Source organism: Orbicella faveolata, unplaced genomic scaffold, assembly GCF_042242905.1.
Source record: "Orbicella faveolata isolate gen_17 unplaced genomic scaffold, um_ofav_v1 contig_2, whole genome shotgun sequence".
Taxonomy (NCBI): domain Eukaryota; kingdom Metazoa; phylum Cnidaria; class Anthozoa; order Scleractinia; family Merulinidae; genus Orbicella; species Orbicella faveolata.
This window is the reverse complement of record NW_028301547.1, coordinates 22,225,001-22,250,000: the sequence shown is the minus strand read 5'-3', so window position 1 is coordinate 22,250,000 and position 25,000 is coordinate 22,225,001. Positions and strand designations below refer to the sequence as shown.

At 39.9% G+C, this 25,000-nt stretch overlaps 2 protein-coding genes across 2 annotated transcripts in view; one reads left to right on the top strand and one right to left on the bottom strand.

The window, feature by feature from the left end:
* Nucleotides 1-20,532, top strand: part of LOC110040884 (uncharacterized) — a 44,765-nt gene extending 24,233 nt beyond the window's left edge. The window contains exons 9-18 of the mRNA XM_089290318.1: nucleotides 1,275-1,343; nucleotides 4,300-4,368; nucleotides 7,440-7,543; nucleotides 7,982-8,027; nucleotides 8,316-8,406; nucleotides 10,467-12,865; nucleotides 13,126-13,171; nucleotides 14,059-14,295; nucleotides 15,632-15,709; nucleotides 15,828-20,532. Coding sequence (XP_089146444.1) covers nucleotides 1,275-1,343; nucleotides 4,300-4,368; nucleotides 7,440-7,543; nucleotides 7,982-8,027; nucleotides 8,316-8,406; nucleotides 10,467-12,865; nucleotides 13,126-13,171; nucleotides 14,059-14,295; nucleotides 15,632-15,709; nucleotides 15,828-16,024 — 3,336 coding nt within the window. The 3' untranslated portion in view covers nucleotides 16,025-20,532. The remainder of the gene's footprint in view (nucleotides 1-1,274; nucleotides 1,344-4,299; nucleotides 4,369-7,439; nucleotides 7,544-7,981; nucleotides 8,028-8,315; nucleotides 8,407-10,466; nucleotides 12,866-13,125; nucleotides 13,172-14,058; nucleotides 14,296-15,631; nucleotides 15,710-15,827) is intronic.
* Nucleotides 1-25,000, bottom strand: part of LOC110040903 (uncharacterized) — a 155,730-nt gene that overhangs the window by 130,636 nt on the left and 94 nt on the right. Inside the window, exon 1 of the mRNA XM_089290329.1 lies at nucleotides 24,768-25,000. This exon is cut by the window's right edge and continues 94 nt beyond it. The gene's annotated coding sequence lies outside the window, so the exon portion shown is untranslated. The remainder of the gene's footprint in view (nucleotides 1-24,767) is intronic.

Sequence of the window (25,000 nt, the reverse complement as noted above, 5' to 3'; positions counted from 1 at the left end):
AATACCCTCCACCAGAACATTGTAAGTTCCCGTGTACCACAACAATTAAGGAGGAAGTTTAGGATCTGCTTTCTAGTAGGAGCAGGACAGTTGACTTTGTCTTTCAGAAGGTACAAGAACTGCTTGTTCAGGGGTTGTCATCCCTGTCGATTTTGGAGGACCAGTTGGTGAGAGACATTCAAACTGGCAAAGCCACTAACATCTGTCAGGTCCTGGACCAGGTCATGGACAGCATTACCCTTAGCTTGTGGCCAATGCCAATAATGGACATAATATGAAGCGATGAGAGCTAATTAAGCCCGACCTCAACCCCCTTAGGCAAGGTTATGCAAACAGGACATTAAGCCCTCTACAAAGCTGTTTTGGGATGACTAATCAGAACATCTTAAGGATATGGCTAAAGCAAAGAAGGCAGGCCGGTGGATGCAGACAAACTCTGACCCTTGTAGCGTACATCCAGCCATAACTACCTAAAAGCTGGGAGGCAGAAATTTCGACATTCGAATTTCAAGGATTCAATCTGATAATAGCATAGGTTGGACTTGCTGGCAAGTGGCTTTTGTACTGTTAAAAGCTTAAAGAAATATCTTATAGAGAGAACCCTTATTTATCATTTATGTTACTTAACATCTAATGTCATGTACACCTACATGTGGTGTGGTGTGTTCTGTTTCAGTTGATACACAGATTGTCGTAACTAGGTTGTATCGGTCATAATCACTGCTTCTTTGCTCGTGATATTTATTGCACAGAAGATACTTGTTATGTTATTTAATGTCATGTACACCTGTTCGGTTGTGCTATGTTTCAGTTAATAAACTGATTTTAGTAACTACATCATCATTCAATGTTCATTCCTCCAGTGACAGTCTTGGCTTTGAAATCTCATGGGATTCGTGGGGCAGTGATGATGAGAATTGAAAAATTAAACAAGACTTACCTGTAAGTGGAAGTTTGATTGGAATTCTATCGAGTCATCAAACTGCACCAAGGGATCACATGAGATAAAGTAAAGTCTAAGCAGTAAAGTGGACTGTGTAGGGACGGTAATGTCAGTAGCACAACAGATAAACGGGAAGGTATAGCCAAATGCCAGTATGATGGATACCGTAGGGTGGGCATGTGATCCCTTGGTGCAGTTTGATGACTCGATAGAATTCCAATCAAACTTTAACTTAACACTCCAAGACCTGTATTAATTTGTCAGACAATATACTTTAGAAAATAAAAATTTTCAAGGAAGGCTTAATGTTAAATTATATTCTCCTTTTTAGCCTCGGTTTTCCCATAATGCGATGCTGCAAGAAAGTGGCTTTGCCACATGGCTCCTAGGGCTGATCATGGTAAGAATTCAGTAATTCACTTGCTTATACCCAGCCTGTTTTATGAAGCTTGATTAGGCATAGAAATTTTCTTAGAGCTCTACGACTGTACGGTAGCATTTTGAATGTTTAAGCTCTGTTACTTTTGGATATGCGTACACCGTAAAGGTGTAGTGGCGTATAGTTATTATAGCAAATATTATATCGCGTAGGAAATGTTGAGTGTTATTACGAATTATAGTGTGTTAATAATTGTTTTCAATTTACAATTCTGTATTGAGTTTACCCTGACTATGCACTACGCTATATGTTCTTCCATCTACGGTCAACGCGCTACGCTCTTAAAGCTCTTACACTCCATATTCCATCATCTACGCTCTACGCTCTACATATTTACGAGTTTATCAATTTAAGAATTTTTGACTATTCTCTACACAAGCTTGGAGGCCTGAAAAACCAGTAGAGTCATAAAAAATAATGGGTTGCGAGTGCGCGTTTCTCGATCATCTGCGATACTGTAATATTTATAATTGTAATTTATTGGTCTTCTTTATTATCTCATATCAGAAGCGTATCACCTAGAACTAGGTGATGTGCTTCTGCTCATATATATTTAAGTGTTATTTAAGAGTTATTACGGTTTACAGTATTTTAATCCTCTATGCTCTATGCTCTACGCTATATGTTCTACCATCTTCATTCTACTCTTTTTTTAATTTTTTTTAAAAAATTTTTTAAAGAAGACTGGTGAGCAGCACAAGGGAAAACTTCTTGTAGTTGTAAGCTTTTTCGTTTATTTCCGACGCGTTTCGTCTCTATCTGAGACTTCTTCTGGGAATGATTATTACTAACATTGAACAGCATATATAGCACATAACTGTGCGTAAGTTTATCTTCCCATGGAAGTGAATAACTGCTGAGACATGCTGTAAACGGACGTTACAAGAAACGCCTTAGTGCATATGTTATTGTGTGTTGTTATGTTTTGGGGGCCATACGATTAGCGCTAATTTTATGGCCCCCAAAAAACATACTATTTACATAGATGTGCTAAAGTAGTAGTAGATTTATAACTGACAAGACAGTCTGGTAAATGTCTCTGGATAACCAGCTTGATGTTAGCGGTTCTGAGTTAGACCATTTATTCAAACTTGAAGTGAACAGCAATCTCTACGACGAATTACGACCCTAAAAACTATTAAACAACATCTCCACGTGGTCGCAAAACATCCACTAAGCATTCAAAGTCACGTGACCTAAGTATTCGCACTTTTTGAGTACACTATAACAATGAATCACTGAATCAGATGAGGAGGAAGAAAAGAAAGGCTCAAACACGAACAATACACAACTAAATATATCCGCCACTAAGGTACATGTAATGTGCTCAACCTGAGCTACTATCACTTGGTGGAGAAATCTGGTGCTCTGACTCAGAGATGTAGAATGATGTCCTCGAAAGTCATTTCGAGGCTCTTTCGATGCTCACGCATTTGTACAGGAAAACGAAAAATCTCCTGCCAAGATTGCCAGTCTAATTGATAGTATGGCTACTGGAGGCCTGTCGCCAGAAATGGTGAAGGAAAGGGTGAACAAATACCCTCCACCAGAACATTGTAAGTTCCCGTGTACCACAACAGTTAAGGAGGAAGTTTAGGATCTGCTTTCTAGTAGGAGCAGGACAGTTGACTTTGTCTTTCAGAAGGTACAAGAACTGCTTGTTCAGGGGTTGTCATCCCTGTCGATTTTGGAGGACCAGTTGGTGAGAGACATTCAAACTGGCAAAGCCACTAACATCTGTCAGGTCCTGGACCAGGTCATGGACAGCATTACCCTTAGCTTGTGGCCAATGCCAATAATGGACATAATATGAAGCGATGAGAGCTAATTAAGCCCGACCTCAACCCCCTTAGGCAAGGTTATGCAAACAGGACATTAAGCCCTCTACAAAGCTGTTTTGGGATGACTAATCAGAACATCTTAAGGATATGGCTAAAGCAAAGAAGGCAGGCCGGTGGATGCAGACAAACTCTGACACTTGTAGTGTACATCCAGCCATAACTACCTAAAAGCTGGGAGGCAGAAATTTCGACATTCGAATTTCAAGGATTCAATCTGATAATAGCATAGGTTGGACTTGCTGGCAAGTGGCTTTTGTACTGTTAAAAGCTTAAAGAAATATCTTATAGAGAGAACCCTTATTTATCATTTACGTTACTTAACATCTAATGTCATGTACACCTACATGTGGTGTGGTGTGTTCTGTTTCAGTTGATACACAGATTGTCGTAACTAGGTTGTATCGGTCATAATCACTGCTTCTTTGCTCGTGATATTTATTGCACAGAAGATACTTGTTATGTTATTTAATGTCATGTACACCTGTTCGGTTGTGCTATGTTTCAGTTAATAAACTGATTTTAGTAACTACATCATCATTCATTGTTCATTCCTCCAGTGACAGTCTTGGCTTTGAAATCTCATGGGATTCGTGGGGCAGTGATGATGAGAATTGAAAAATTAAACAAGACTTACCTGTAAGTGGAAGTTTGATTGGAATTCTATCGAGTCATCAAACTGCACCAAGGGATCACATGAGATAGCTAGATGCAGGCACATCACTGGTATTTATAGCCAAATGTGAAAGTCTTGTGACCATAAAGTAAAGTCTAAGCAGTAAAGCGGACTGTGTAGGGACGGTAATGTCAGTAGCACAACAGATAGATGGGAAGGTATAGCCAAATGCCAGTATGATGGATGCCGTAGGGTGGGCATGTGATCCCTTGGTGCAGTTTGATGACTCGATAGAATTCCAATCAAACTTTAACTTACAGGTGGGTCTAGTTTAATTTTTCAACTTTTAGAACAGGCTTTTAACTTAACACTCCAAGACCTGTATTAATTTGTCAGACAATATACTTTAGAAAATAAAAATTTTCAAGTAGGGCTTAATGTTAATTTATATTCTCCTTTTTAGTCTTGGTTTTCCGTTAAGGCGAGGCGGCAAGAAAGTGGCTTCAGCATATGGCAGCTAGGGCGGACCATGGTACGAATTCAGTAATTCACTTGCTTATACCCAGCCCGTTTTATGAAGCTTGATTAGGCATAGAAATTTTCTTAGAGCTCTACGACTCTACGTAGCATTTTGAATGTTTAAGCTCTGTTTCTTTTGGATATGCGTACACCGTAAAGGTGTAGTGGCGTATAGTTATTATAGCAAATATTATATCGCGTAGGAAATGTTGAGTGTTATTACGAATTATAGTGTGTTAATAATTGTTTTCAATTTACAATTCTGTATTGAGTTTACCCTGACTATGCACTACGCTATATGTTCTTCCATCTACGGTCAACGCGCTACGCTCTTAAAGCTCTTACACTCCATATTCCACCATCTACGCTCTACGCTCTACATATTTACGAGTTTATCAATTTAAGAATTTTTGACTATTCTCTACACAAGCTTGGAGGCCTGAAAAACCAGTAGAGTCATAAAAAATATTAGGTTGCGAGTGCGCGTTTCTCGATCATCTGCGATACTGTAATATTTGTAATTGTAATTTATTGGTCTTCTTTATTATCTCATATCAGAAGCGTATCACCTAGAACTAAGTGATATGCTTCTGCTCATATATATTTAAGTGGTATTTAAGAGTTATTACGGTTTACAGTATTTTAATCCTCTATGCTCTATGCTCTACGCTATATGTTCTACCATCTTCATTCTACTCTTTTTTTAATTTTTTTTTAAAAATTTTTTAAAGAAGACTGGTGAGCAGCACAAGGGAAAACTTCTTGTAGTTGTAAGCTTTTTCGTTTATTTCCGACGCGTTTCGTCTCTATCTGAGACTTCTTCAGGGAATGATTACTACTAACATTGAACAGCAGATATAGCACATAACTGTGCGTAAGTTTATCTTCCCATGGAAGTGAATAACTGCTGAGACATGCTGTAAACGGACGTTACAAGAAACGCCTTAGTGCATATGTTATTGTGTGTTGTTATGTTTTGGGGGCCATACGATTAGCGCTAATTTTATGGCCCCCAAAAAACATACTATTTACATAGATGTGCTAAAGTAGTAGTAGATTTATAACTGACAAGACAGTCTGGTAAATGTCTCTGGATCACCAGCTTGATGTTAGTGGTTCTGAGTTAAACCATTTATTCAAACTTGAAATGAACAGCAATCTCTACGACGAATTACGACCCTAAAAACTATTAAACTACATCTCCACGTGGTCGCGAAACATCCGCTAAGCATTCAAAGTCACGTGACCTAAGTATTCGCACTTTTTGAGTACACTATAACAAAATGTCCTTCATATCAGTTAGCATGACTTCAGTTAAATGTAGATTTAAAGACTACCATTCTACCGTTGCGGATTTACGTTTTAGCGAAAGCCGTTTAGTTCTGTTACTGTATTTAACTTCCCTGAATAAAGGAAGTAAAAACCCACAAAGCCGGAGGCGCTTCAGGAATTTCTCGCGTTTCGCTGAAGGGTTTAAAAAGTGGAGTTATTTCTAGTATAGCACATAAGCTCGGGTCTAATAAAGGCCCCCTTGTTGCTCGCGGGATGAAACGACTCAAAGGGAATGTACAAATACTTATTAAGTGGCTTATGATAGGTAGAAAACTGCAGAGTGCTAAAATTAGCATCTCTGTAAAGAAATAAATCGAGAAACGAAATACTACTTTCGTCAATAACATAGTACGTAAGTTTGATACGATCGTTTTTGCTATAGAGACAACTAAGAAACTCTAATAGGATTTCTTTGGGACCCTTCCAAACCAAAAATGTCTTTTTGCAATGTTTTAAGTTTTGATTTTTTTTTTTAACTTTTTTTTTATATTTTGGGGGCCATATAGTTAGCGCTAATCGTATGGCCCATTGAAATATAACAACACGCAATAACATGTGCATAAAGGCATTTATTGTAACGTCCGTTTACAGCATGTTTCAGCAGTTATTCACTTCCATGGGAGGTTAAAATTAGGCACGCTTAAATCATTCCCTGAAGAAGTCTCAGACAGAGACGAAACGAAACGGAACGAAATAAACGAAAAAGCTTACAACTACAAGAAGTCTTCCTTTGTGCTGCTCACTAGTCTTCGTTAAAAAACTAAAAAATTAAAAAAAGGAAATTAAAAAATTCCAATAACCTTCCAAGCAGATGGGCTTAGAGGGTAGATCGTAGAACGTAGATCGAAGAGAGTAGCTGGTAGAACATAGAGAGTAGAACGCAGATGGGCTTAGAGGGTAGATGGTAGATCGTAGGGCGTAGTGCGTAGATCGAAGAGAGTACCTGGTAGAACATAGAGAATAGAGCGTAGATGGGCTTAGAGGGTAGATGGTAGATCGTAGGGCGTAGTGCGTAGATCGAAGAGAGTAGCTGGAAGAACGTAGACCGTAGATGGACTTAAAGGGTAGATGGTAGATCGCAGAGCATAGAGCGTAGATTGAAGAGAGTAACTGGTGGAACGTAGAGAGTAGAATGTAGATGGTAGAACATATAGCGTAGAGCGTAGAGGGTTATCTCAATACAGAATTTTACTTTAAAAAGATTATTAAAAAACTGTAAACCGTAATAACACTAAACATTACCCGTGCGCTTTAACATTTGCTACAATAACTGGAAGCCTCTACGCTCGTACATAGAACCATAGAGCGTCAAGCGTAGATGGTAGAGCGTAAACTCGATACAGAATTTTAAATTGAAGACGATTAAAACACTGTAAACCGTAATAACACTTTAATATATATGAGATATATGCGAGGAATATGCTACAAATTGAAATCAAATTTTACGAAATAGGCAGGTAACCATAGTAACGGAGAAAAACCGTCGCGAGAACCATTAAAGCAAACGCAACCCGCGTATGGCGCAGGAATGGAACCCGGGTCACATAGGTGGGAGGCAAGCACTCGCACCACTGCGCTGGCCATCCCTGCCAAAACTGTACCACACTTGCCTAAGTTCTACTTGCCTAAAGGAGAGCACTCTAATCTTTTGATGTTTGCTTATGTTTCCTTCAGATCTTCATGGTATCTGACAACTAATAAAACTTATTAGAAATATTTTGATTTAATATTGCGTTGTCCGCTTTTTAACAGATACAACTCGCAACAGGGCAGAGCTCTAATTCCTATCATCATTTAGTTAGTCTCCTTGATGATGTGCCATACTCGGATGAATTTAGAGATTTTGTTGTTCAATGGTATGTTTTAAGTCTAGTATTCCATATCTCTATGTTGCTACGCCATTGTGCTCTTGATATCTACCAATAAGACGCAAATGTTTGCACTAAGAATTTAAAGTTCTGAGAAATGTTAGAAACTAGCAGCCAATTTCCCAGACATTATAAAGTACTGACATTTTGTAAGCATGCAAACAGTGAGCCATTCGTGCCAACCATACCTTGTAGAGACACTACATTTCAAACTTCCCTGTGATAAGTAAACATCTGTCCTATGTGATCTTCCTGGTTGCTGGTTTCAAGGATATCTACTAATATGAAATTTGAGTGCTTTTAACTTTGTTTGTAATGAAAAATTCAAGTAGGAACCTCGTGATAATGAAAGAATAACAGTAAGGAAGAGATGGATGGCGAACTTGAGGATATAATAAATTGTTCTTTTATTAACTTGACCTACAGCTTAAAGACGATACATCTTGAAAGACCGAACTTTGCCTTACTTTTGGTGAGTATGCAACGAAACTAAGCTAGACATTAATCGGCGGCAAGTTTGTTCTCGAGACTTGAAACAACCCCTCCCAAGGACAGTTAAGTTAAGAACCTTGTGAAGGAAACGTTAGTGAAGGAACTGAGATATCTCATATATCTCTGAATTTCCAGGGTGGTGGGCTGAAGGTAACATTATTCAGTAGATCACTGAACCCCAACTTAAGAAAGAAATGCTGATTTTATTCCAGCCCTTCCTCCATTATAACTAATTAATTTACTCTATTTCTATTTCTTCATTTACCAGGAACATGCATTCATAAAAGGAAGCAACGCACAGAACAATTTTGACACCAAACGTTGGGTAACAACTATTCTCCAAGAACTGGAACAGCCCAGTGAGTAGTAAATATAACTTCAACAGATAAAAAATTGAAATCAAAACGGTCGAACCTCCCTTAAGTAACCACACCAAATGCCAAGCCGTCACTTACAAGAGGTCAGACCACAGGGGATCTAAATTTTGGATCAAAGCCTGTAGTCGTTTAATATCAACCCCAAAATGTATTATAGTACAAGAGCACATCTAGTTATTTGAAGAAATTTCGGTGCGTCCAGTGCATTTTCCAAGCTGTAATACTGGCAGCGTTTAAATGAATCAAAAGTCCCTCGCGAATAGCTAACGGATATTTTCATGGAAGAACAAACCTTATGATCTTATCAGGTTTGTAAGGCGTCTTGTTACCCAATCACCCAGCCAAGTGTGAAAAACAACTCCCGAAAAAACTGTCGGCCGACTGTTGGCTGTCTATCGGCTGACTGTCGGTCGAACCAGAGGTTAAAAACAGTAAAAAATTTCAAACCGTCAGCCCCAAAAGAGGTTACGGTCAAGTCACGAGAGGTGGTCGCGTTCAAGGAGTTCCAACTATAGTGATTTGACAAGCAAAATTTTGGCGTTTGTGAGAATTGGTCGCTTATGGAAGGTGTTCGCACAGGAAGGTTCGCCTGTAAATTGTATTTTTATCATTTGCAATTTTCATTGAGATAACTCAATGCATACATGTTTTTGCCCAGGTGACGTATTTCCTTCAGTATTAGCAGAAGATAAACTTCTGTTACTAGATTGTAATAATTACTATCAAGAGATTATCAAGATAAGAGAGTGAATCCCACATATAGACCTTATACCCAAGGTAATCCCTCTTAAGTCATTTTTAGACATTGTACCCAGTTCGTCCGCGGATATTACTCGCGCGTTGTGTGGATGTTTTCGTGGAGGATCTGTTTATGTTTCGTTTCGTTTCGTTTCGTTTCGTTTCGTTTCGTTTCAAAGCAAAGGAAAACCTCCAACGCTGTGGAGATATCTTCTTTGATATTTTGATTACAAACAAAGGAGCTTCGGCTCTCGGTGTGTTTTAATACATTTCTATACTATAATAGGAGTTTAAATAAGAGACGGATGTCCCCTGCTCAAACAATAATAACTGAATGAACGGCAGAGAAATGTTTAGACAAACGAGTGCAAAGCAAACAAACGCCCAAACACAAGCTAGGCAACCGAACAAACAGATGGTCGAAAGTGCAGGCAGACGCTCGCCGCCCAAGCAGCAAAAGGCGGTTTAAGCAGTAACGGCAACAACGCCAAAGGCAACGTCGATTGAAAAATGACTTAATAGTAAGTCGCTTCAGCTGTCCACGCATTGCGCCAGTAACATCCTCGGAAGAACTGGGTACCATGTCTAAAAATAACTTAACAGGGATTACTTTGGGTAGAAGGCCTATATTGGGGATTCACTCTCTTACCTTAATTATCTCCTGTTGTAGCCTGCAGTACAGGCAGATTAGCGGGCTCTAGTGCGATACACGAGCGCGCGCGAAGCGCGAGAACGAGCGCGAAGCGCGCTCGTGTATCGCGCTAGAGCCCGCTAATCCGCCTGTACTGCAGGCTACTCTTGTTGCTATCAATAATTATGTTTATTTGTAGTTAACACTTTCCTGCTCGGTAGGTCAAGGAAAAGGCAAAATTTTAATTTCGGTATTGGGACGAGAAAGATAAAATGTTCATCATGTCACCATCGAACGTGAAACAAAGAAAAAATGTCGAGTGTCCGAGGATAGTTGAACCGAAGCAATTTCTAGAGCGTACCGTATCGTGAGAAATGAAGGTAGATGGAACATTTTAAGCTCGGTGGTGAAATAGGAAAGATGTACTGTTCATTATGTCACAAGCGTGGGAAAAGAAAAAAGCTCTGTTTTAAATAAAAATATTCTGAAACTGCAGCTGCTACGTTCCGTTCATTTAGCAAACGCGGAGTTAGAAGGCCATAGGCGTACACATTATGTTTTTAAAAGCAGTTCTTTCCATCAGGCTAGGTAGGTCTTCTAAAGATAAGTGAAATGCTTTCCTTGTTTTTGACTGGAGTTCGTTCACCTAATGTGGCACCCTTTATTTCCACAGTAATACCTCCAGAGATTACTGTACGAGGACGTTTGGCTTTGGAAGCCTACAAAAGGGCCCTTGCTGAAGGAAAGACTTGTGACAAAAGAGTGCCAGTCATGTTGATTGGCCAGGACAGATCAGGAAAGACCAGCTTAAAGAAGTCACTCAGGGGAGAGCCTTTCAACCCAGATGAAGAGAGCACTGTAGGGATAGATGTTGATCCTTCTTATTTCAAAGTGTCAACTGAGATTTGGAAGATAGGGGAGAAAGATCAAGAAAGAAATTCGGAGACGTCTATTTCCTATGAGTATCATGCAGCACGAGCAACTGTTGAAAAGTTGAAGGAGGAACAAATGGCTCCCAGTCCTAAGGAAAGGGTTCCAGAGACCAAACAGTCTGGAAACATCCCTATGGTGGACAAAGTCCCAGCAAGTCCAACCGGTTCTACTGATGTCGCCACTTCAGTATCTTTACTGAAAACAGTAAGACAAAACGACAGATCTGATGAGATGTCAAACGATCCAGAATCTGCTCAGGCATCCAGATATCCTGTACAAGATGACAGCATAATGACAGATGACACAAAAGATACAGGTAACCAAGGCGACAGATCTGATGAGACCTCCAACGATCCAGAGTCTGTTCAGGCCTTCAGATATCCTGAACAAGATGACAGCATACCAAAAGATATAGAAACCGAGATTATAAAGACACTGGAAAATGACAGTAAAGTGGAAGACGAAGAAGCTGTACATTCCGTTTTGTGGGATTTTGCTGGACAATCAGTTTACTATACAACACACCCACTTTTTCTCACTCCAAGAGCGATCTATCTTCTGGTGAATGACCTCAGCCAAAATCCCAGTGAAAAGGCGAAACCTGTTGTGAAGCAAGGAATGTACAAGGAATTACTAGACAGTTTTGGTTTGAAAACTAACTTTGATTATTTGGACTTTTGGATGTCTTCGATTGCTTCTCTGGCAAGTCAAGAAGAAAGTGATCAAGAAAATGTTGAATTTGAGGTGTTACCAGCGAGACTTCCTGCAGTTTTGTTAGTGTGTACGCATGCTGATACACCTTACAAAAGCCAGTCTGATCCAACTACACTAGCCAGGGAGTTATTTGGGTCTCTGCAGACCAAACCATACAAAATCCACTTGCATGATCTCTTCGTTGTGGATAACACCTTGTCGGGTCATGGTCCCGAGTGTCCAGAAGTCGTGCGCCTGCGTCAAGAAGTACTTGCCGTTTCTAAAGCACTGCCTCAAATGACGGAAGCCATTCCAATCAAGTGGCTGAAATATGAGAAGGAACTCCAGGTCATGAAAGAAAGTGGTAAGAAATGGATAGACCGAGACGCAGCGACAACAATCGCATCTGAAGCTTGCAATATTTTTGATGATCAAGAATTCCAGACATTACTGAACTTTTTGCACGACAAAAGAATTGTGATGCACTTTAATGACACTCCAGAGCTGGATAAATTGGTAGTCTTGGACCCACAATGGTTGATTGACGTGTTGAAAATGGTGATAACCATCAGGCCTTATAACCCTAAAGAGAAGAAGTTTGTAACACTTTGGGATAAGCTTGAGAATGATGGAATCCTGGAGGAAAAACTTTTAGAACGTGTTTGGGCTCCTTTATTTGGCGACAGAGAAACCTTTGAGAGTCTTATCGCGATCATGGAGAAATTTAGCTTGGTTTGTTCTTGGCCTTCATCTGATGCTTCACGTAGCAAGCAGTATCTGGTACCGTCCATGTTGATGTCACATCCACCCGAGGGCATAATGAGCTTGGTTGCAGCAGCTCGTATTTCCCCACTTTTCCTTAAATTTGAATCTGGTCAAGTTCCGCCTGGCTTGTTTCCCCGACTTGTGCTGCAGTTCTTTCAGTGGGATCAAGAAGAACAAGGGAAGCCTCAACTGTACCACAATTTCGCCAGATTTTACACCTCTCAAAAGCAAGACTGCTCCGTAACCCTTCTGTGCCATTCATCTTCCATTGAAGTTGTTGTTCACCAAGGCACGAGTCAAGACTTGGCAGACAGTCTACAATCAAATCTCTCTTGTTCTGCGGATGTCAGCTATGACACATGTGAGGTGACCTGTGCTCATGCAGTGCGTAGGCAGCTGGAATTGATGCTTGAGTCCATTCGAAATGAGTTCTGTTGGCTGAAGAATATGAAATATGAAGTCAGCTTCATCTGCCCAGTCTGTTGTCAAGGAGGTGTGGTTATCTTCTGTCGTAAGCATGCTACACAAGGTTGCAAGCAAGAGGAATGCCTTCACTTCTGGTCTGAGACTCAGTTGTGTGATGTCGAGAAGGTCGTCTGTTGCACCAAATCAGCTGTTGCACAGAGTAACAGAGTTGACATCAAGCAGTTTACACCATGGTTTGCCCCTCCACGAAATCAGGTAAATGGCGCAAAACACTATCATGATTGTATCACAGTTGTTTTCATGTTTTCATGCAAAAGTCCCAGAGATTAAAGTACAACGTTAATGATAAATTTATGATATGTTATCATTGAATACAAAACAGTTTTATCGTTTAAAGGTAGGTCCTAAATGCATGTTTGACACCCCATATGTATTCATTGGTTACTAAGTGAATAATAATGTGTAATAAGGCCGGAATGCAATCTTCCTGTTTTCTGTTGTTATTTTTTCCATAGCTGACAGTTGATAAGCATAATGGAGGAGATTTGGCCAATATGCAAGGTAACCTAGTTTGATAGTGATCAGGATCTAAATGCCTGAACTAAAGATGGAAGCATTGGACCACTTTCCACGTTTATTTAATTCCTTCCGTAATGAAGCAAAGAACCGTGCAACTGAAAGTTCACTATATACAGTTGTTCCAAATCTAACCAAGGATATTAGTGTGGAGACTTTCTTCCACCTGGTAAAGACCATTTTGGTGAAGATGCTTTTAAGTGTAGCTTTTAAAGGTATTATATCAAACACAAGAGACCATGTGGTATCACATTACCAAACACAGAGAGGAGAGTCTGTATACTACAGGCAGCGGAGTATTTTTGCAGAACTTCCAGTTGTGTGGAAATGTGATTAAACACTGCATACTCTTAATCAAAGCTAAACCTAAGAAGAAAAGGGAGAAATAAAGTCGTGCAAATCTATGATAATCAACATCACTGATCAGATATCTATTATGGCTATGATTTCCTTTCGACTTGAAGAAATATTAAAAAGTTTGAGAAATATATATATTCATTCTAGCTTCTTAGTATAGTACTTTATAACCCCTTTGTGTATTGTTTAGGTAAAGGGTCCCTTGGATAACCGAGCCTTCGAGCTCAATGGCCGACCCTTCAAAAATACATTCAACACTTCTGTTAGTGTAAATATGTGTTGTAAGGGCCGGTATATGTTCATACGTTCGTGAAGACAGCTTTCAAAGCTTTCAGCTTATACTGCTTAAGAATTCTTTCCTCTGCAAATTGGATCAGGAGGACCAAACTACTTAACTTTTGTGTGTTACTGTAGTATGTCAACTTGAAATATGTGACACAATCAACTCTGAATACTTTCATCTGAAAAGCTAATATAGAAAGATCTAATTTTTGTGAACTGTCCTTCATTCGTAGGAAGTAAAGCAATTGCCCTTCCTTGTGAGGTTCGAGAATCCCTTTTGTGCCAGACGTCTGATTCCAGAGAAGTTGTTCGTCAACTGCAAGAGACTCTACAGCCGGACCAAGCCTCACTGAAAGAGCCAGAACCTGAAACCAAGCAATTGATACGTTGTCTAGCAAGGGCAGCTAAAGATTCAGACAGGCTTGATGTGCTCGAACATTTGAGAGAGATTACACCAGCTGGAACGACTGGTTAGTCTTCGTAGTAACATCTGCCAATTAACCCGTATCCCGCTGGACCAGGGGGTCTTTGTGTTTGTTTTGCGTGGAAGTATGCGAAATTGAATTCATGTCGGGGTCGAAGGAACATATTATTTTAACCATAAATTCGCGCCAAAAGCCCCCATCGTCCCGAGATTTCACCAAGAGCATGCTCGATAGCTGCCCTGACCATGGCTTTCCTACATCGCGGACCGAGTGGGAATTTAAGCTCGCAAATCTCACGGACATTTTTCATCGCGACCCATCGCGAAGCCCAACGAATTTACCGAAGGCGGAAAATAGCCATGAATTTGCTTGAAAAGCTTCCATTGCCTCCAGGTTTCACCTTTATATAAGAACATGTTTGATAGCCGGCAGGCAAACGAATATTTCTCATCGCTGCCCGTCAAAACCTGGGTCCAAAACACTGAAAAACAATGACGCCAAAACTTCCTGAAATCGCTTTACTTCGACTTTACTACCAACACTACCTAAACCAACAACATAGAAACGAGTTCCATAAACAAAGCCAGGGAAGGCGATTTCAGTGTATTTCTTTTCCACAGTAAAAACTTTGAAGCTACATGAAAATTTAAAATTCGAACCGAGGGGGGAGGGGGGCATTTTTATGTCTCTTTGACACAACAGTAACAATGTGGACAATATGTATACTCTTACTAACAAATATGTACAAATTTGAAGGCGAATCACATTCTGTTATCTTTTTGTTGAAGAAAATACAACTGCAAAACTGAATGTACATGTTAGCATTTCCGTTTGGATTTATTTCTGCGCGGAAAGCTATTCAAAGTTAATGGCATTAGCACATCGACCAAAACATCCCGCGTGAAAGCCTTTAGGTTTCTTGTTTCCCTATAGACATCCATGATTTAAGAAACATTTCAGCCTGATGCCGAAGATAGAGGGCTTTTATATCTTGGTTTTTACTTCATCGCAGTTAACATTGGGCCAATGGAAATACGTTTGTGTGTTGTAGTTCTTTGACGTTAAATAAGTTTAAATTGTTCTAGTGACTTGTTTGTTAAATTGTGCTTTATAAGCATTTCAAATTAAGTATGATCTGAAAGACAGAATTTCCGCTGTTTGTCAATACCCAATCTCGTTATAATCTGACAACATACTCAGAGGTTGCATGCAGTACCACCTTGAACTATTCGTTCATCTCTAGGGGATCTACCCGGCGTGTCTTGGGTTGGTGGAGAAGTTTGCGTGATATGGTTTGCTCTGGGGCCCTACGTCCGTGCGCCCAGGAAACATCCCTCCCCCTTTTTTTCCCTCTCTTATTATACTCTTTTCTTTTCTTTAGGTCCTCGGATGCCTGAGCACCTTGATGTCCAGAATATCCCTGGTTCTAAGAGAAGAGACCTCACAGTTGATTTGTGTGGTAAGTTGTGTAGAAAAGGTGTCTGATTGAGACATTTAGTGGAGCGAAAACGTTTTTTGTATTCGTGACTTATTCTAGATCACAGGAATGAATGTTTGATTTTGTGTGTGTGTCGTAGGTGGAGAAGAGTGGAAATTGGTTGCTGAGGAACTGGGCCTCACTCCAAAAGAGATACGTTTCCTTGACAAACGTACTCTGAACCCTCTTGACGCTGCCCTGACTTTCGTTGCTAAGCAGCGTCACATAACTGTGGGAGATTTGTATGACCTGTTAAGTGAATGTGGCTTTCCCCTGATAGCTGACCTTACGTTATAAAAACGACTCTGCGACGTAATTCATCAGCTGTCCTCAGATACAGACGTAACTTAGTGATGACATCAATGAAATCAATGAATAATCGCTCGGTAGTCGATTGGTAATCAGTTAAGTAGTGATGAGTCATTTAGTAGGTCATTGGTAGGCTTTAATTATATTAAGTGTCCCAATTAGTAGAGGGATGTTTCCTCTCGGCTAAACATTTCGGCATGTTAATAAAGTTTATGTATGTATGTATGATTATCATCGATCATCAATTAATATTAAATACAATTCATAAGTAAAGTAAATGAAAATAGTAAAAAGTTAAGACCTGTGGAGCCGTAGGAAAACAAAATTTGTATGTGATCGGTGGCCAAAGTAGCAAGAGCCTTCTGGTTGGACACCGCCATGGCCAAGGAAATGGCAGCCAAAAAAAAAATAATGAGTAATGAGAAATTGATGAATAATCTTCATAGGCCTCAAAATTTGGACGAGCTGATGAGACTCCAGTGGAGAGGGGTGCGGGGGAAACTTGCAAGTAAATCATACAAAACGTTTTAACCGTGCTTCCGCTACAGTATGTCGTTGTCAATCGATCCTGTCTTGTAAATACCGTAAAATTTGGAAAATAGTATACAGTTTGACCCTTATTAAACGGCCACCCTCGGGGAAAGGGATAGTGGCCGCGTAAAAGGGTTTGACCGCTTAATAGAGGTAAAAACCCCAGAAACGGTCCTCATCGGGACTCTGATTGCTGGCCGCTTAATAGGGGTTCGACTGTATATTCATTGAAAGACCTTTCTATGGGTTTAATTTAAAGAGAAGAAAAAACCCACGCAGTCACTAGGTACTTAGCTAAAAACGTGCGATAGCCTGAGGCACCACAATTTTAATAGTCTCGAGCAGCTAGTGGATAACTTTAAAAACATCTGACATCTAAGATGTTTCACAGCTTAGGGTAACAAATGAGTCGGCTTGGTTGCCAGGTTAAGCCCTCAGACAACTGAGGACAGAGTAGATCGTAAGGTTTTAAAAGTTTTCGAATCAGAGCATTCCTACGAACGTTTCTGTTTTACTGTTGCAAAACATGTTTCTTATTCAGCTTAGATTGGGCGTAGGGTTATGCGTACACAACTGTTTGGTACTACAACTACAATTACGGGCACTGTATGGGGTAAGCTGTCACTAAAAACTTACAGCGTCTTCAGAATAGAGCACTATATATAATAGAAAGAAGGGTTACGATCTTATATTAGGTTGGATAAATTTATAAACACAGTGAAAAATCCATAGGTGTATTTTAGTCTTGGCATTTTGAAATGATTTAGTGCCCCGATGAAAAATTTAGTCTTGAGATTTTTACGATCCAATGTTTTTTTTTTTTTTTAAATCTATTAGTCTATAATTTACTTTTGTATTTTTAATATATTTTTTAATTTGTGTATTTATTTTTTAATAATTTAATGTTATTTTGGATCGGGACCTTTCTGTAGATCACCTACGGGTGAGAAAGCTTCCCGTTAAAATATCATTAATGTTAGGTTGGATAAATTTAGAAACAGTGAAAAATCCATAGGTGTATTTTAGTCTTGGGATTTTGAACTGATTGAGTGCCCCGATGAAAAATTTAGTCTTGAGATTTTTACGATCCAATGTTTTTTTTTTTTTTTAAATCTATTAGTCTATAATTTACTTTTGTATTTTTAATATATTTTTTAATTTGTGTATTTATTTTTTAATAATTTAATGTTATTTTGGATCGGGACCTTTCTGTAGATCACCTACGGGTGAGAAAGCTTCCCGTTAAAATATCATTAATGTTAGGTTGGATAAATTTAGAAACAGTGAAAAATCCATAGGTGTATTTTAGTCTTGGGATTTTGAAATGATTGAGTGCCCCGATGAAAAATTTAGTCTTGAGATTTTTACGATCCAATGTTAGGTTGGATAAATTTACGAACACAGTGAAAAATCCATAGGTATATTTTAGCCTTGAGATTTTTACGATCCAATGTTAGGCTGAATAAATTTAGAAACACGGCGAAAAATCCATAGGTGTATTTTAGCCTTGAGATTTTGAAATCATTTAGTCCCCCCTATAAAAAATCATATAACATTCACGTCATAACACTAGACAGAGAAACTATATTCAGTTGCCTAACCCTAAATTAAGTTTAGGAAAAAAAAACATTTATATTCTTCTGTTCCGTCCTTTTTCTTAAATTCCTGAAAATAATGAAAGAAGCCGCGTCGCCCTTAAATTTTAAGAACAAGAAAACAACGTGGACCAGTTCTTTTGTAGCCAGTTTTAATAATTATAGCATGTAGTTCCTATTTGTAGTAACACTTATTGTACAGATTTAATAAGCTTTTTATAGTGTTATATATATATTTTTTATGTTATGATATTTTTATATTGATAGGCTTTTTATTTTGTGGTAGACATAAGTTACGCCGGGCGGTCCCTATTGATTCCAGCCCAGTGCTGAAGGGACCACCCTGCATGAATAAAGAGGACTCGACTTAGCTTAATTCATTCTAGTCCCCAGATTCCGCGCTCCTCTTGGTGAGCGTTTCTTGGTGCTGACCAAGAGCAGCGCGGACTCTGGGGACGAGAATGGGGTTTGATTTGGATAGAGAGGATGAAAAGTAAAGGCCAGTTCATACTAGCGACATAACGACATAAACGACATAATGACAGCGACATTTAACACTTAATGACTGGTCTCTTGGGGAACAGTAAATTTTGCTTCCCGAGAATCTCAATGAGATTCGAGGGAAACAAAATTCACTGTTCCCCAAGGGACCAGTCATTAAGTGATTTGTTATATAGCAAAACAAATGGGTCAAAGCGGTGGAAAACAAATAATCACTTTATTGACAAATGACGTGCAACAGCGGTCAATATTTCGCAGGTAACAGTAAACTGTTTCCTATTTGACGTCATAGTTTTGGCAATGTTGCCCGCTCATGGCATTTGGCGGGAAACAGTTTCATTGTTAGATGTCATGTGACCGTGAACTAGCCAATGAATGGGCGCGCTGTAGCGGGAAAAACGCCAGCCATATAACAAAATAGCTTATGTTGCAATGTGAACATCGGCATAAAAGCATAAGGAAACGATCAGAGTATTTCAATCCTTATGTCGTTATGTTCATGCTGTTATGTTGCAATTATGTGACTATGTCAGGATGTTCACATTGCAAACATGACATGATAACGTCCTTATGTCATCATGTTTATGTCGTTATATCGCTAGTTAGAATTAGGTCTAAGAGAGTTTATTCCTCCATTTAGGTCTGATCCTCTCAGGTTATTTTTAGACATGGTACCCAGTTCTTCCTCAGCTCAGAAATTTTTACCTTTACCGCGCGCGACGCGTGAATATTTTCGTACAGTAAGTTAGTATTCCTGAGTATCGAAATTCTCATAAAGCCACTCGGACCCGTCAGCTGAAAAATCCGCGTCACGAGATTGGCTTTTCTTAGACCATCCTAGGATTTCCGAACGAGGGAGTGACCTAAAAGTAACTTATGAGGGATTTCGTTGGGAGTAAGGTCAATATGGTGAATTAACTCTCTTACTCTGTTAACCAGTCATAATCAACGTTAAAATTAGCTTCCAAAGCCTAGCTATGGTAAAAAGCAACCGACCAGGGAGTTTACATACAATAGAATCCCAATTTTTCGGAACTTCGAGGAAAACGAAAATAGGTTTGAAAAAAGGGTTGTTCAAGAAATCAGGGGTAAAATTACAGTGTTCGACTGAGAGTAGTATTCTTTGGGTGGAGTTATCGGAAGGTTCGAAAAATCGAGGGTACGAGACATTCGGGATTCCACTGTATCTTTTTTTTAATAAATCAAATCTCACTGTACTTAAGGGGTATTTTTAGTATTGCATTTAATTACTGTAAGGATCACCCGCGTTTATAAACGGTAAATAAAGGTAAATAAATTCTCGGTAAATATAGCGCCTTCTTTTTACATAATCGTAAACCGACAATTCTGACGCTTTAGTCACGAGTCACACCTGCGGATCAGAAACTTAGATGACGGTGCCCGATTTTAAAAGCATCGGTTTTGGGAGGCGCGGTGGCCTCATGGTTAGTACACTCCTCTCCAGATCGAGCGGTCCAGGTTCGAGCCCTTCGAGACCTGGTCGGGGACATTGTGTTGTGTTCTTGAGCAAGACACTTTACTCTCACAGTGCCTCTCTCCGCCCAGGTGTATAAATGGGTACCAGCGAACTTAATGCCGAGAGTAACCCTGCCATGGACTAGCAACCCATCAGGGGGTGGGAGGGGTAGAAATACTCCTCGTCATTTCATGCTACAGAATCCGGGATAAGCTCTGGCCTGATGGGCCCCTTGGCTTGTATGTAGATTCGAAACGTGTTCTGAAATCTTCGGAACAATCTCTTACCTCGAGTCTTCTTCGTTCCTTACTGTCCAAGTTTTAGGGGACAAGCGACTCTCGAGAGTTTCGTTACAGGATCAATTTTGATCGGTTTAAAAAAAAAAACAAAAATGACCGGAAGTAAACCACGAATGAGCCGACCGAGTGACGTGTTTTTCGACTACGTATGTGCAATTGTACCGGAAATATCACAATTTATTGAACATATGAAATAAATTTCAGTTAATCAACAACTCTTGTTTCTATTTTGAGCTATGTGCTTTGCTAATCATCCGTTCATCGACCTTGGATGGCCTCACGTGAAAATCCTCAAAACCAGCCAGGATCTTTACGATTCTCAGAGACACTTAAGCATGTTACTTATCTGAACGAACTATAGAAACTAAGTACCTCACTTAGGTTTGTTTATGTCGATTAGAACAGTCTCCCAGTCCATTAATACTTGATCATATCATCATAATTCACAATTTATACTTTTTTATATTGTTACCGTTCTTTGCAAGTTCTGTTAAGGTTGGTCAAATAAACACGGGAATGGAGATGAAGTGCTCCTCTCGTCACACTCTTGCCCCCATAGACTCAATTTTCGGGGGCCAACTCCCTCCAATTTTACCCCCCGGAGTTAGGTTAGTGGAGGCCCACTCCCTCCAGTCAGAGAGGAGGCCCACTTCCTCCTCTCTACCCAGGAATGTTTACAGTGGCCCTGAGTGAAGGCTTACTCCCTTCTCTCCATCCACTGTCTACATCTCCTTAGGCTGTAGGTTTTGTTTTCTTGACACTCCAGGGGTTCATGGGGCTAAAATATTAACTGAGCACTCTGTCACCCACTTTCCCATTTTCAGCCACACAAAGTTGTTATTGTCCTCATTTTAAGAGAAGCAAGGTTGATTAACCGATATTTTCTGATTTTCCAGTGTCGCTTGTTTCCTATACGTTGGTGAAGAGGAACGTCTCGCTTTTTGAGAACATTAGTATAGCAAATAAGATTGCGATAACTAACCTCGCAAATCACTGAAACTCGTCAAAAACGTATTAAATATTAATCAAGAAATTTATATTAGTAAGCAACAACGATGCGGTAAGCTTCACTGCAGCACCTCTGAATGTACTGTAGCTTCAGCGATATAAGAGGTAGACCAAACTTTGCGCGAAGAGTTAAGAGAAAGACAAGGGTTTCACAAACATCAAAAGTGTGAATCCAGCGAGTAGCCAGTGAGGAACCGTTTCCCTCAGGGAAAATGTTTTCCTACGGTAGTTTTCCCTTACTTGTTTTTTCCCGCTGTATTTTTGTGACCTGCATGGTGAGCAGAGGAAGTGAAAAAGGTATTTGTTTTCTACGGCATAGGTAAGCCGCCCAAGAAAGATTGCGTGACTTGTGCAAACAGTTGCGTGCGCGTTACGTACGTGAGTGTTACGTGCGTGCGTAGGGAGCGAACATACGTGACTATCAAGACCGAAATGGAGTGTGGAACTTCTTTAGCATGTAAAGCCTTGGAATCTCACGTAAGCGCTACAGCGTGTGATCATGCAGTTTTCTGCGTACTGTATCAGTAAAGTTTTGATGTTATTGCACCTCTGGTGAAATTGCAATGTTCAGGAAGTGATATTGGTTGCCTTGCATTGGCTTCTTATCGAAATGAAACGTCACAAATAACGGTTGATGACACGGAAGAAGAAAAACGTTGCGGAGAGATTATACGTATCAAGTAATCAGCGTGAAACACGAACAAAAGCTCAAAAAATACCAAAAAGCTTTCTGAAATAAAAATGTCTTGAGTGTCTTTTTAAAAGATGCTACCGAGGGGCTGCTCCTAATTGCATAGGGCAATGAATTCCATAGTTGAGGAGCAGCAACAGCAAAAGATCGATCTTCTAACGTTGCTAAAGGGAATCTTGGCTGAAAAAGAGTTAAGGCCAAAATAATAAGTTGGTTCTGACCTGAGACTGACAGATTGGTTTAAACTCGATAATTTCCCCCTAGTTTGAATACCAGGCGTTTACTTCCTCCGTAAGATCGCCGCCATTTTTTCCTTCACAGAGTTTTCTGGGAGTTTATGACGTGAATGCGCGGTATGGTTTCAACATGGCGCCCAAAGAGTAACATATTTACGAAATCCTTAAAACTGGATCATCTTTGCCAGATCTGCAGACGCTGAATTTCACGTAGTAACGATCCACAAAAGAAAGGTCAATATGCCCTATTGCTGTGCAGTTGGTTGTAATATCGACTCTAAGAACAAGAATCCTTCGATCTCCTGTCATCGAGTGCCGCTTCAAGGGGAAATAAGGAAAAAGTGGCTAATTGTCATGGGGTGACCAAAAGCCAATTTGCCCAAGGAACCCTACCTTTGTTCGGCTTATTTTGAGCCTCACTGTTTGAATGATAGTGTGGATCAGTCTACAGATTGAACTGATGGGAGGAAAAACTGAAAGACGACGGGAACTGAAGACCGCAGTAGTGAACGTTAACTTAGAGGAAAGAATCTATAAAGTAGCTTTACTAGTTGACCTTTGTCGTTGAATGAATATCGTACCTTCGTTCGCTGTGCTAGACACCACCCCCCCCCCCCCCTCCCCCTGCCACCCTGCCCCTGAAACGGCGTTTTTAGTGCAGAGCCGGAATAGAAGCCTAGTTTACTAACAAAGCCAATCGTCATTACTCGATCTCGCCACACCCACGAAATCCCTGTTGAAGATATACATTAAGGAGCGAGGGTCGTGTATTATATGTTAAAGGGCTAACAAATCATATTTAAGTTAATAAAGGTGGTGAATTTTAATTGCTCGGTAATGAAATGTGAAGGTGAATTAATCAACATGACACGAGCGTGGGACAAAGAAAAATTCTGAGTCCCCGACAGGAATCGAACCCATGACCTCCCGAACACCGGGCGGGCGCTCTATCCACTGAGCTACGAGAACTCATGGAGAGCAAGGTCATTTAACTGAGTTCATATATGATAGGTGTCCTGCATACTGCTAGGATCAACGCTATCGAATTCATCGTGAGTAGTGATAAGTTCACCACCTTTATTAACTTAATAGTGTTTGCCCTGCCGGCTTTTCTTCTTTCTTCCTTCTTCTTTTTTTCTTTTTTTACCCAAAATAAGGAGGGCGGTCCGGGCCCCACGGGCCTCTTCCCAAGATCCGCCGCCGAGTTGTAAGCTGTTATACCTGGGTAAAGAAATGATTCGCAACATCCGGCTCAACATGAAAATCAGTGTTATCACGTCTTATCGTGAACTCACCTTTATTCGACTTCTTCTATGTGACCTTGATCCTATTTAATCTTATATCATTATACTCATGTGAAATCATAATATACAATACTGAGCAAGCAGTTCCAGATTCCACTCCTTGGTGTAGTTTTTGTGTGTTATTCACTGATGTATTAACATTGGAAATCAGAAACCAGTCAGTGTAGGCAAACTGTACATGAAGTAGTCGTTCTATAACGAGTTCAGCCCATATAATTCAGCAAAGATCAAATGCTTCATCGTAATGAATGCAAATTAGCATTTCTAGGAGCAGTGGACCAGTCTATGTGGACCATTCCAGCGACATTAACAGGCGACTACAGGAGCACAAAGAGCAGTATGTGGATAAGTTTGGAAAAGATCAGTTTCTTCTAGACAATGGGCAAAAGTTACAAACATAATAAAATCGTTAAATTGAGTAGAAGGAAATACCCCGACTGTGTATGCATAAAAACTCTATTATTGGCCATAGTATACTGACAAAAACATGGAAGCAAATGTCACTTATTAGTGTCACCATGAGCTTACATACTGAAGGAAAGCATCTGAGACGTAGCTTCATTTGGTGAATTACATGTATGAAACTCATGAAACTCTTCCCTGTTCTTATTGCAAGGTTCAGACTTGCGATATACTAACTGAAACTCGTAATTAACTTCAATTTATCCCATTTCTCGTAAATGTTGCCAAACAACTCTCGATTTGCTTTCGACTTTTTCTTTGTTCCAGCTAAAGGCGACCCTGTCCTTGCTTAATATTTGGTCAATATTTCCTTATTTTTAGATATACATTCAAGGACTGGTGGTTCATTTGTCGACGAAGTGGTTGACAATTCATATCTACTGCTTGTGAGATAATTTCTCCGTAATGATGTTTTTCTCCCGAGGGTTTTTTTGACTCCATCGGCAGTTTTCTACTGCTGGGTCATTTACGACTCCGGCAGGGACAGCCGACATCGGAGCTGAAATCGAGCTCTCCTAGTGAGAACGATAGCAATGCTTGTCAATCGAAGTGTCGATGCAGTTCTTCAAAACCCGATCACTACTCCCTCGCCTCAAGAAAAACAGAAACGCAATCATTTAAACTCACGTTTATTCCTCGTCCATGTGATCTTGACCCTGATAAATTGAGAAAGGTTTCCTCTTCTCGTGTGGAAAGAAAACAAGCTCTGTCCAAATAGAGTACAGTAACTGCCTCTCCTTGTTCTTCAGTGATGCAGATCAGGATTCAAAGACAAACTGTGCATGAGTTGTGTCGTTACACCGAGTTCGAGTCAGTGAAAGAAATCAACCGGCATCGACAAATTCTAAGAAATCACACAC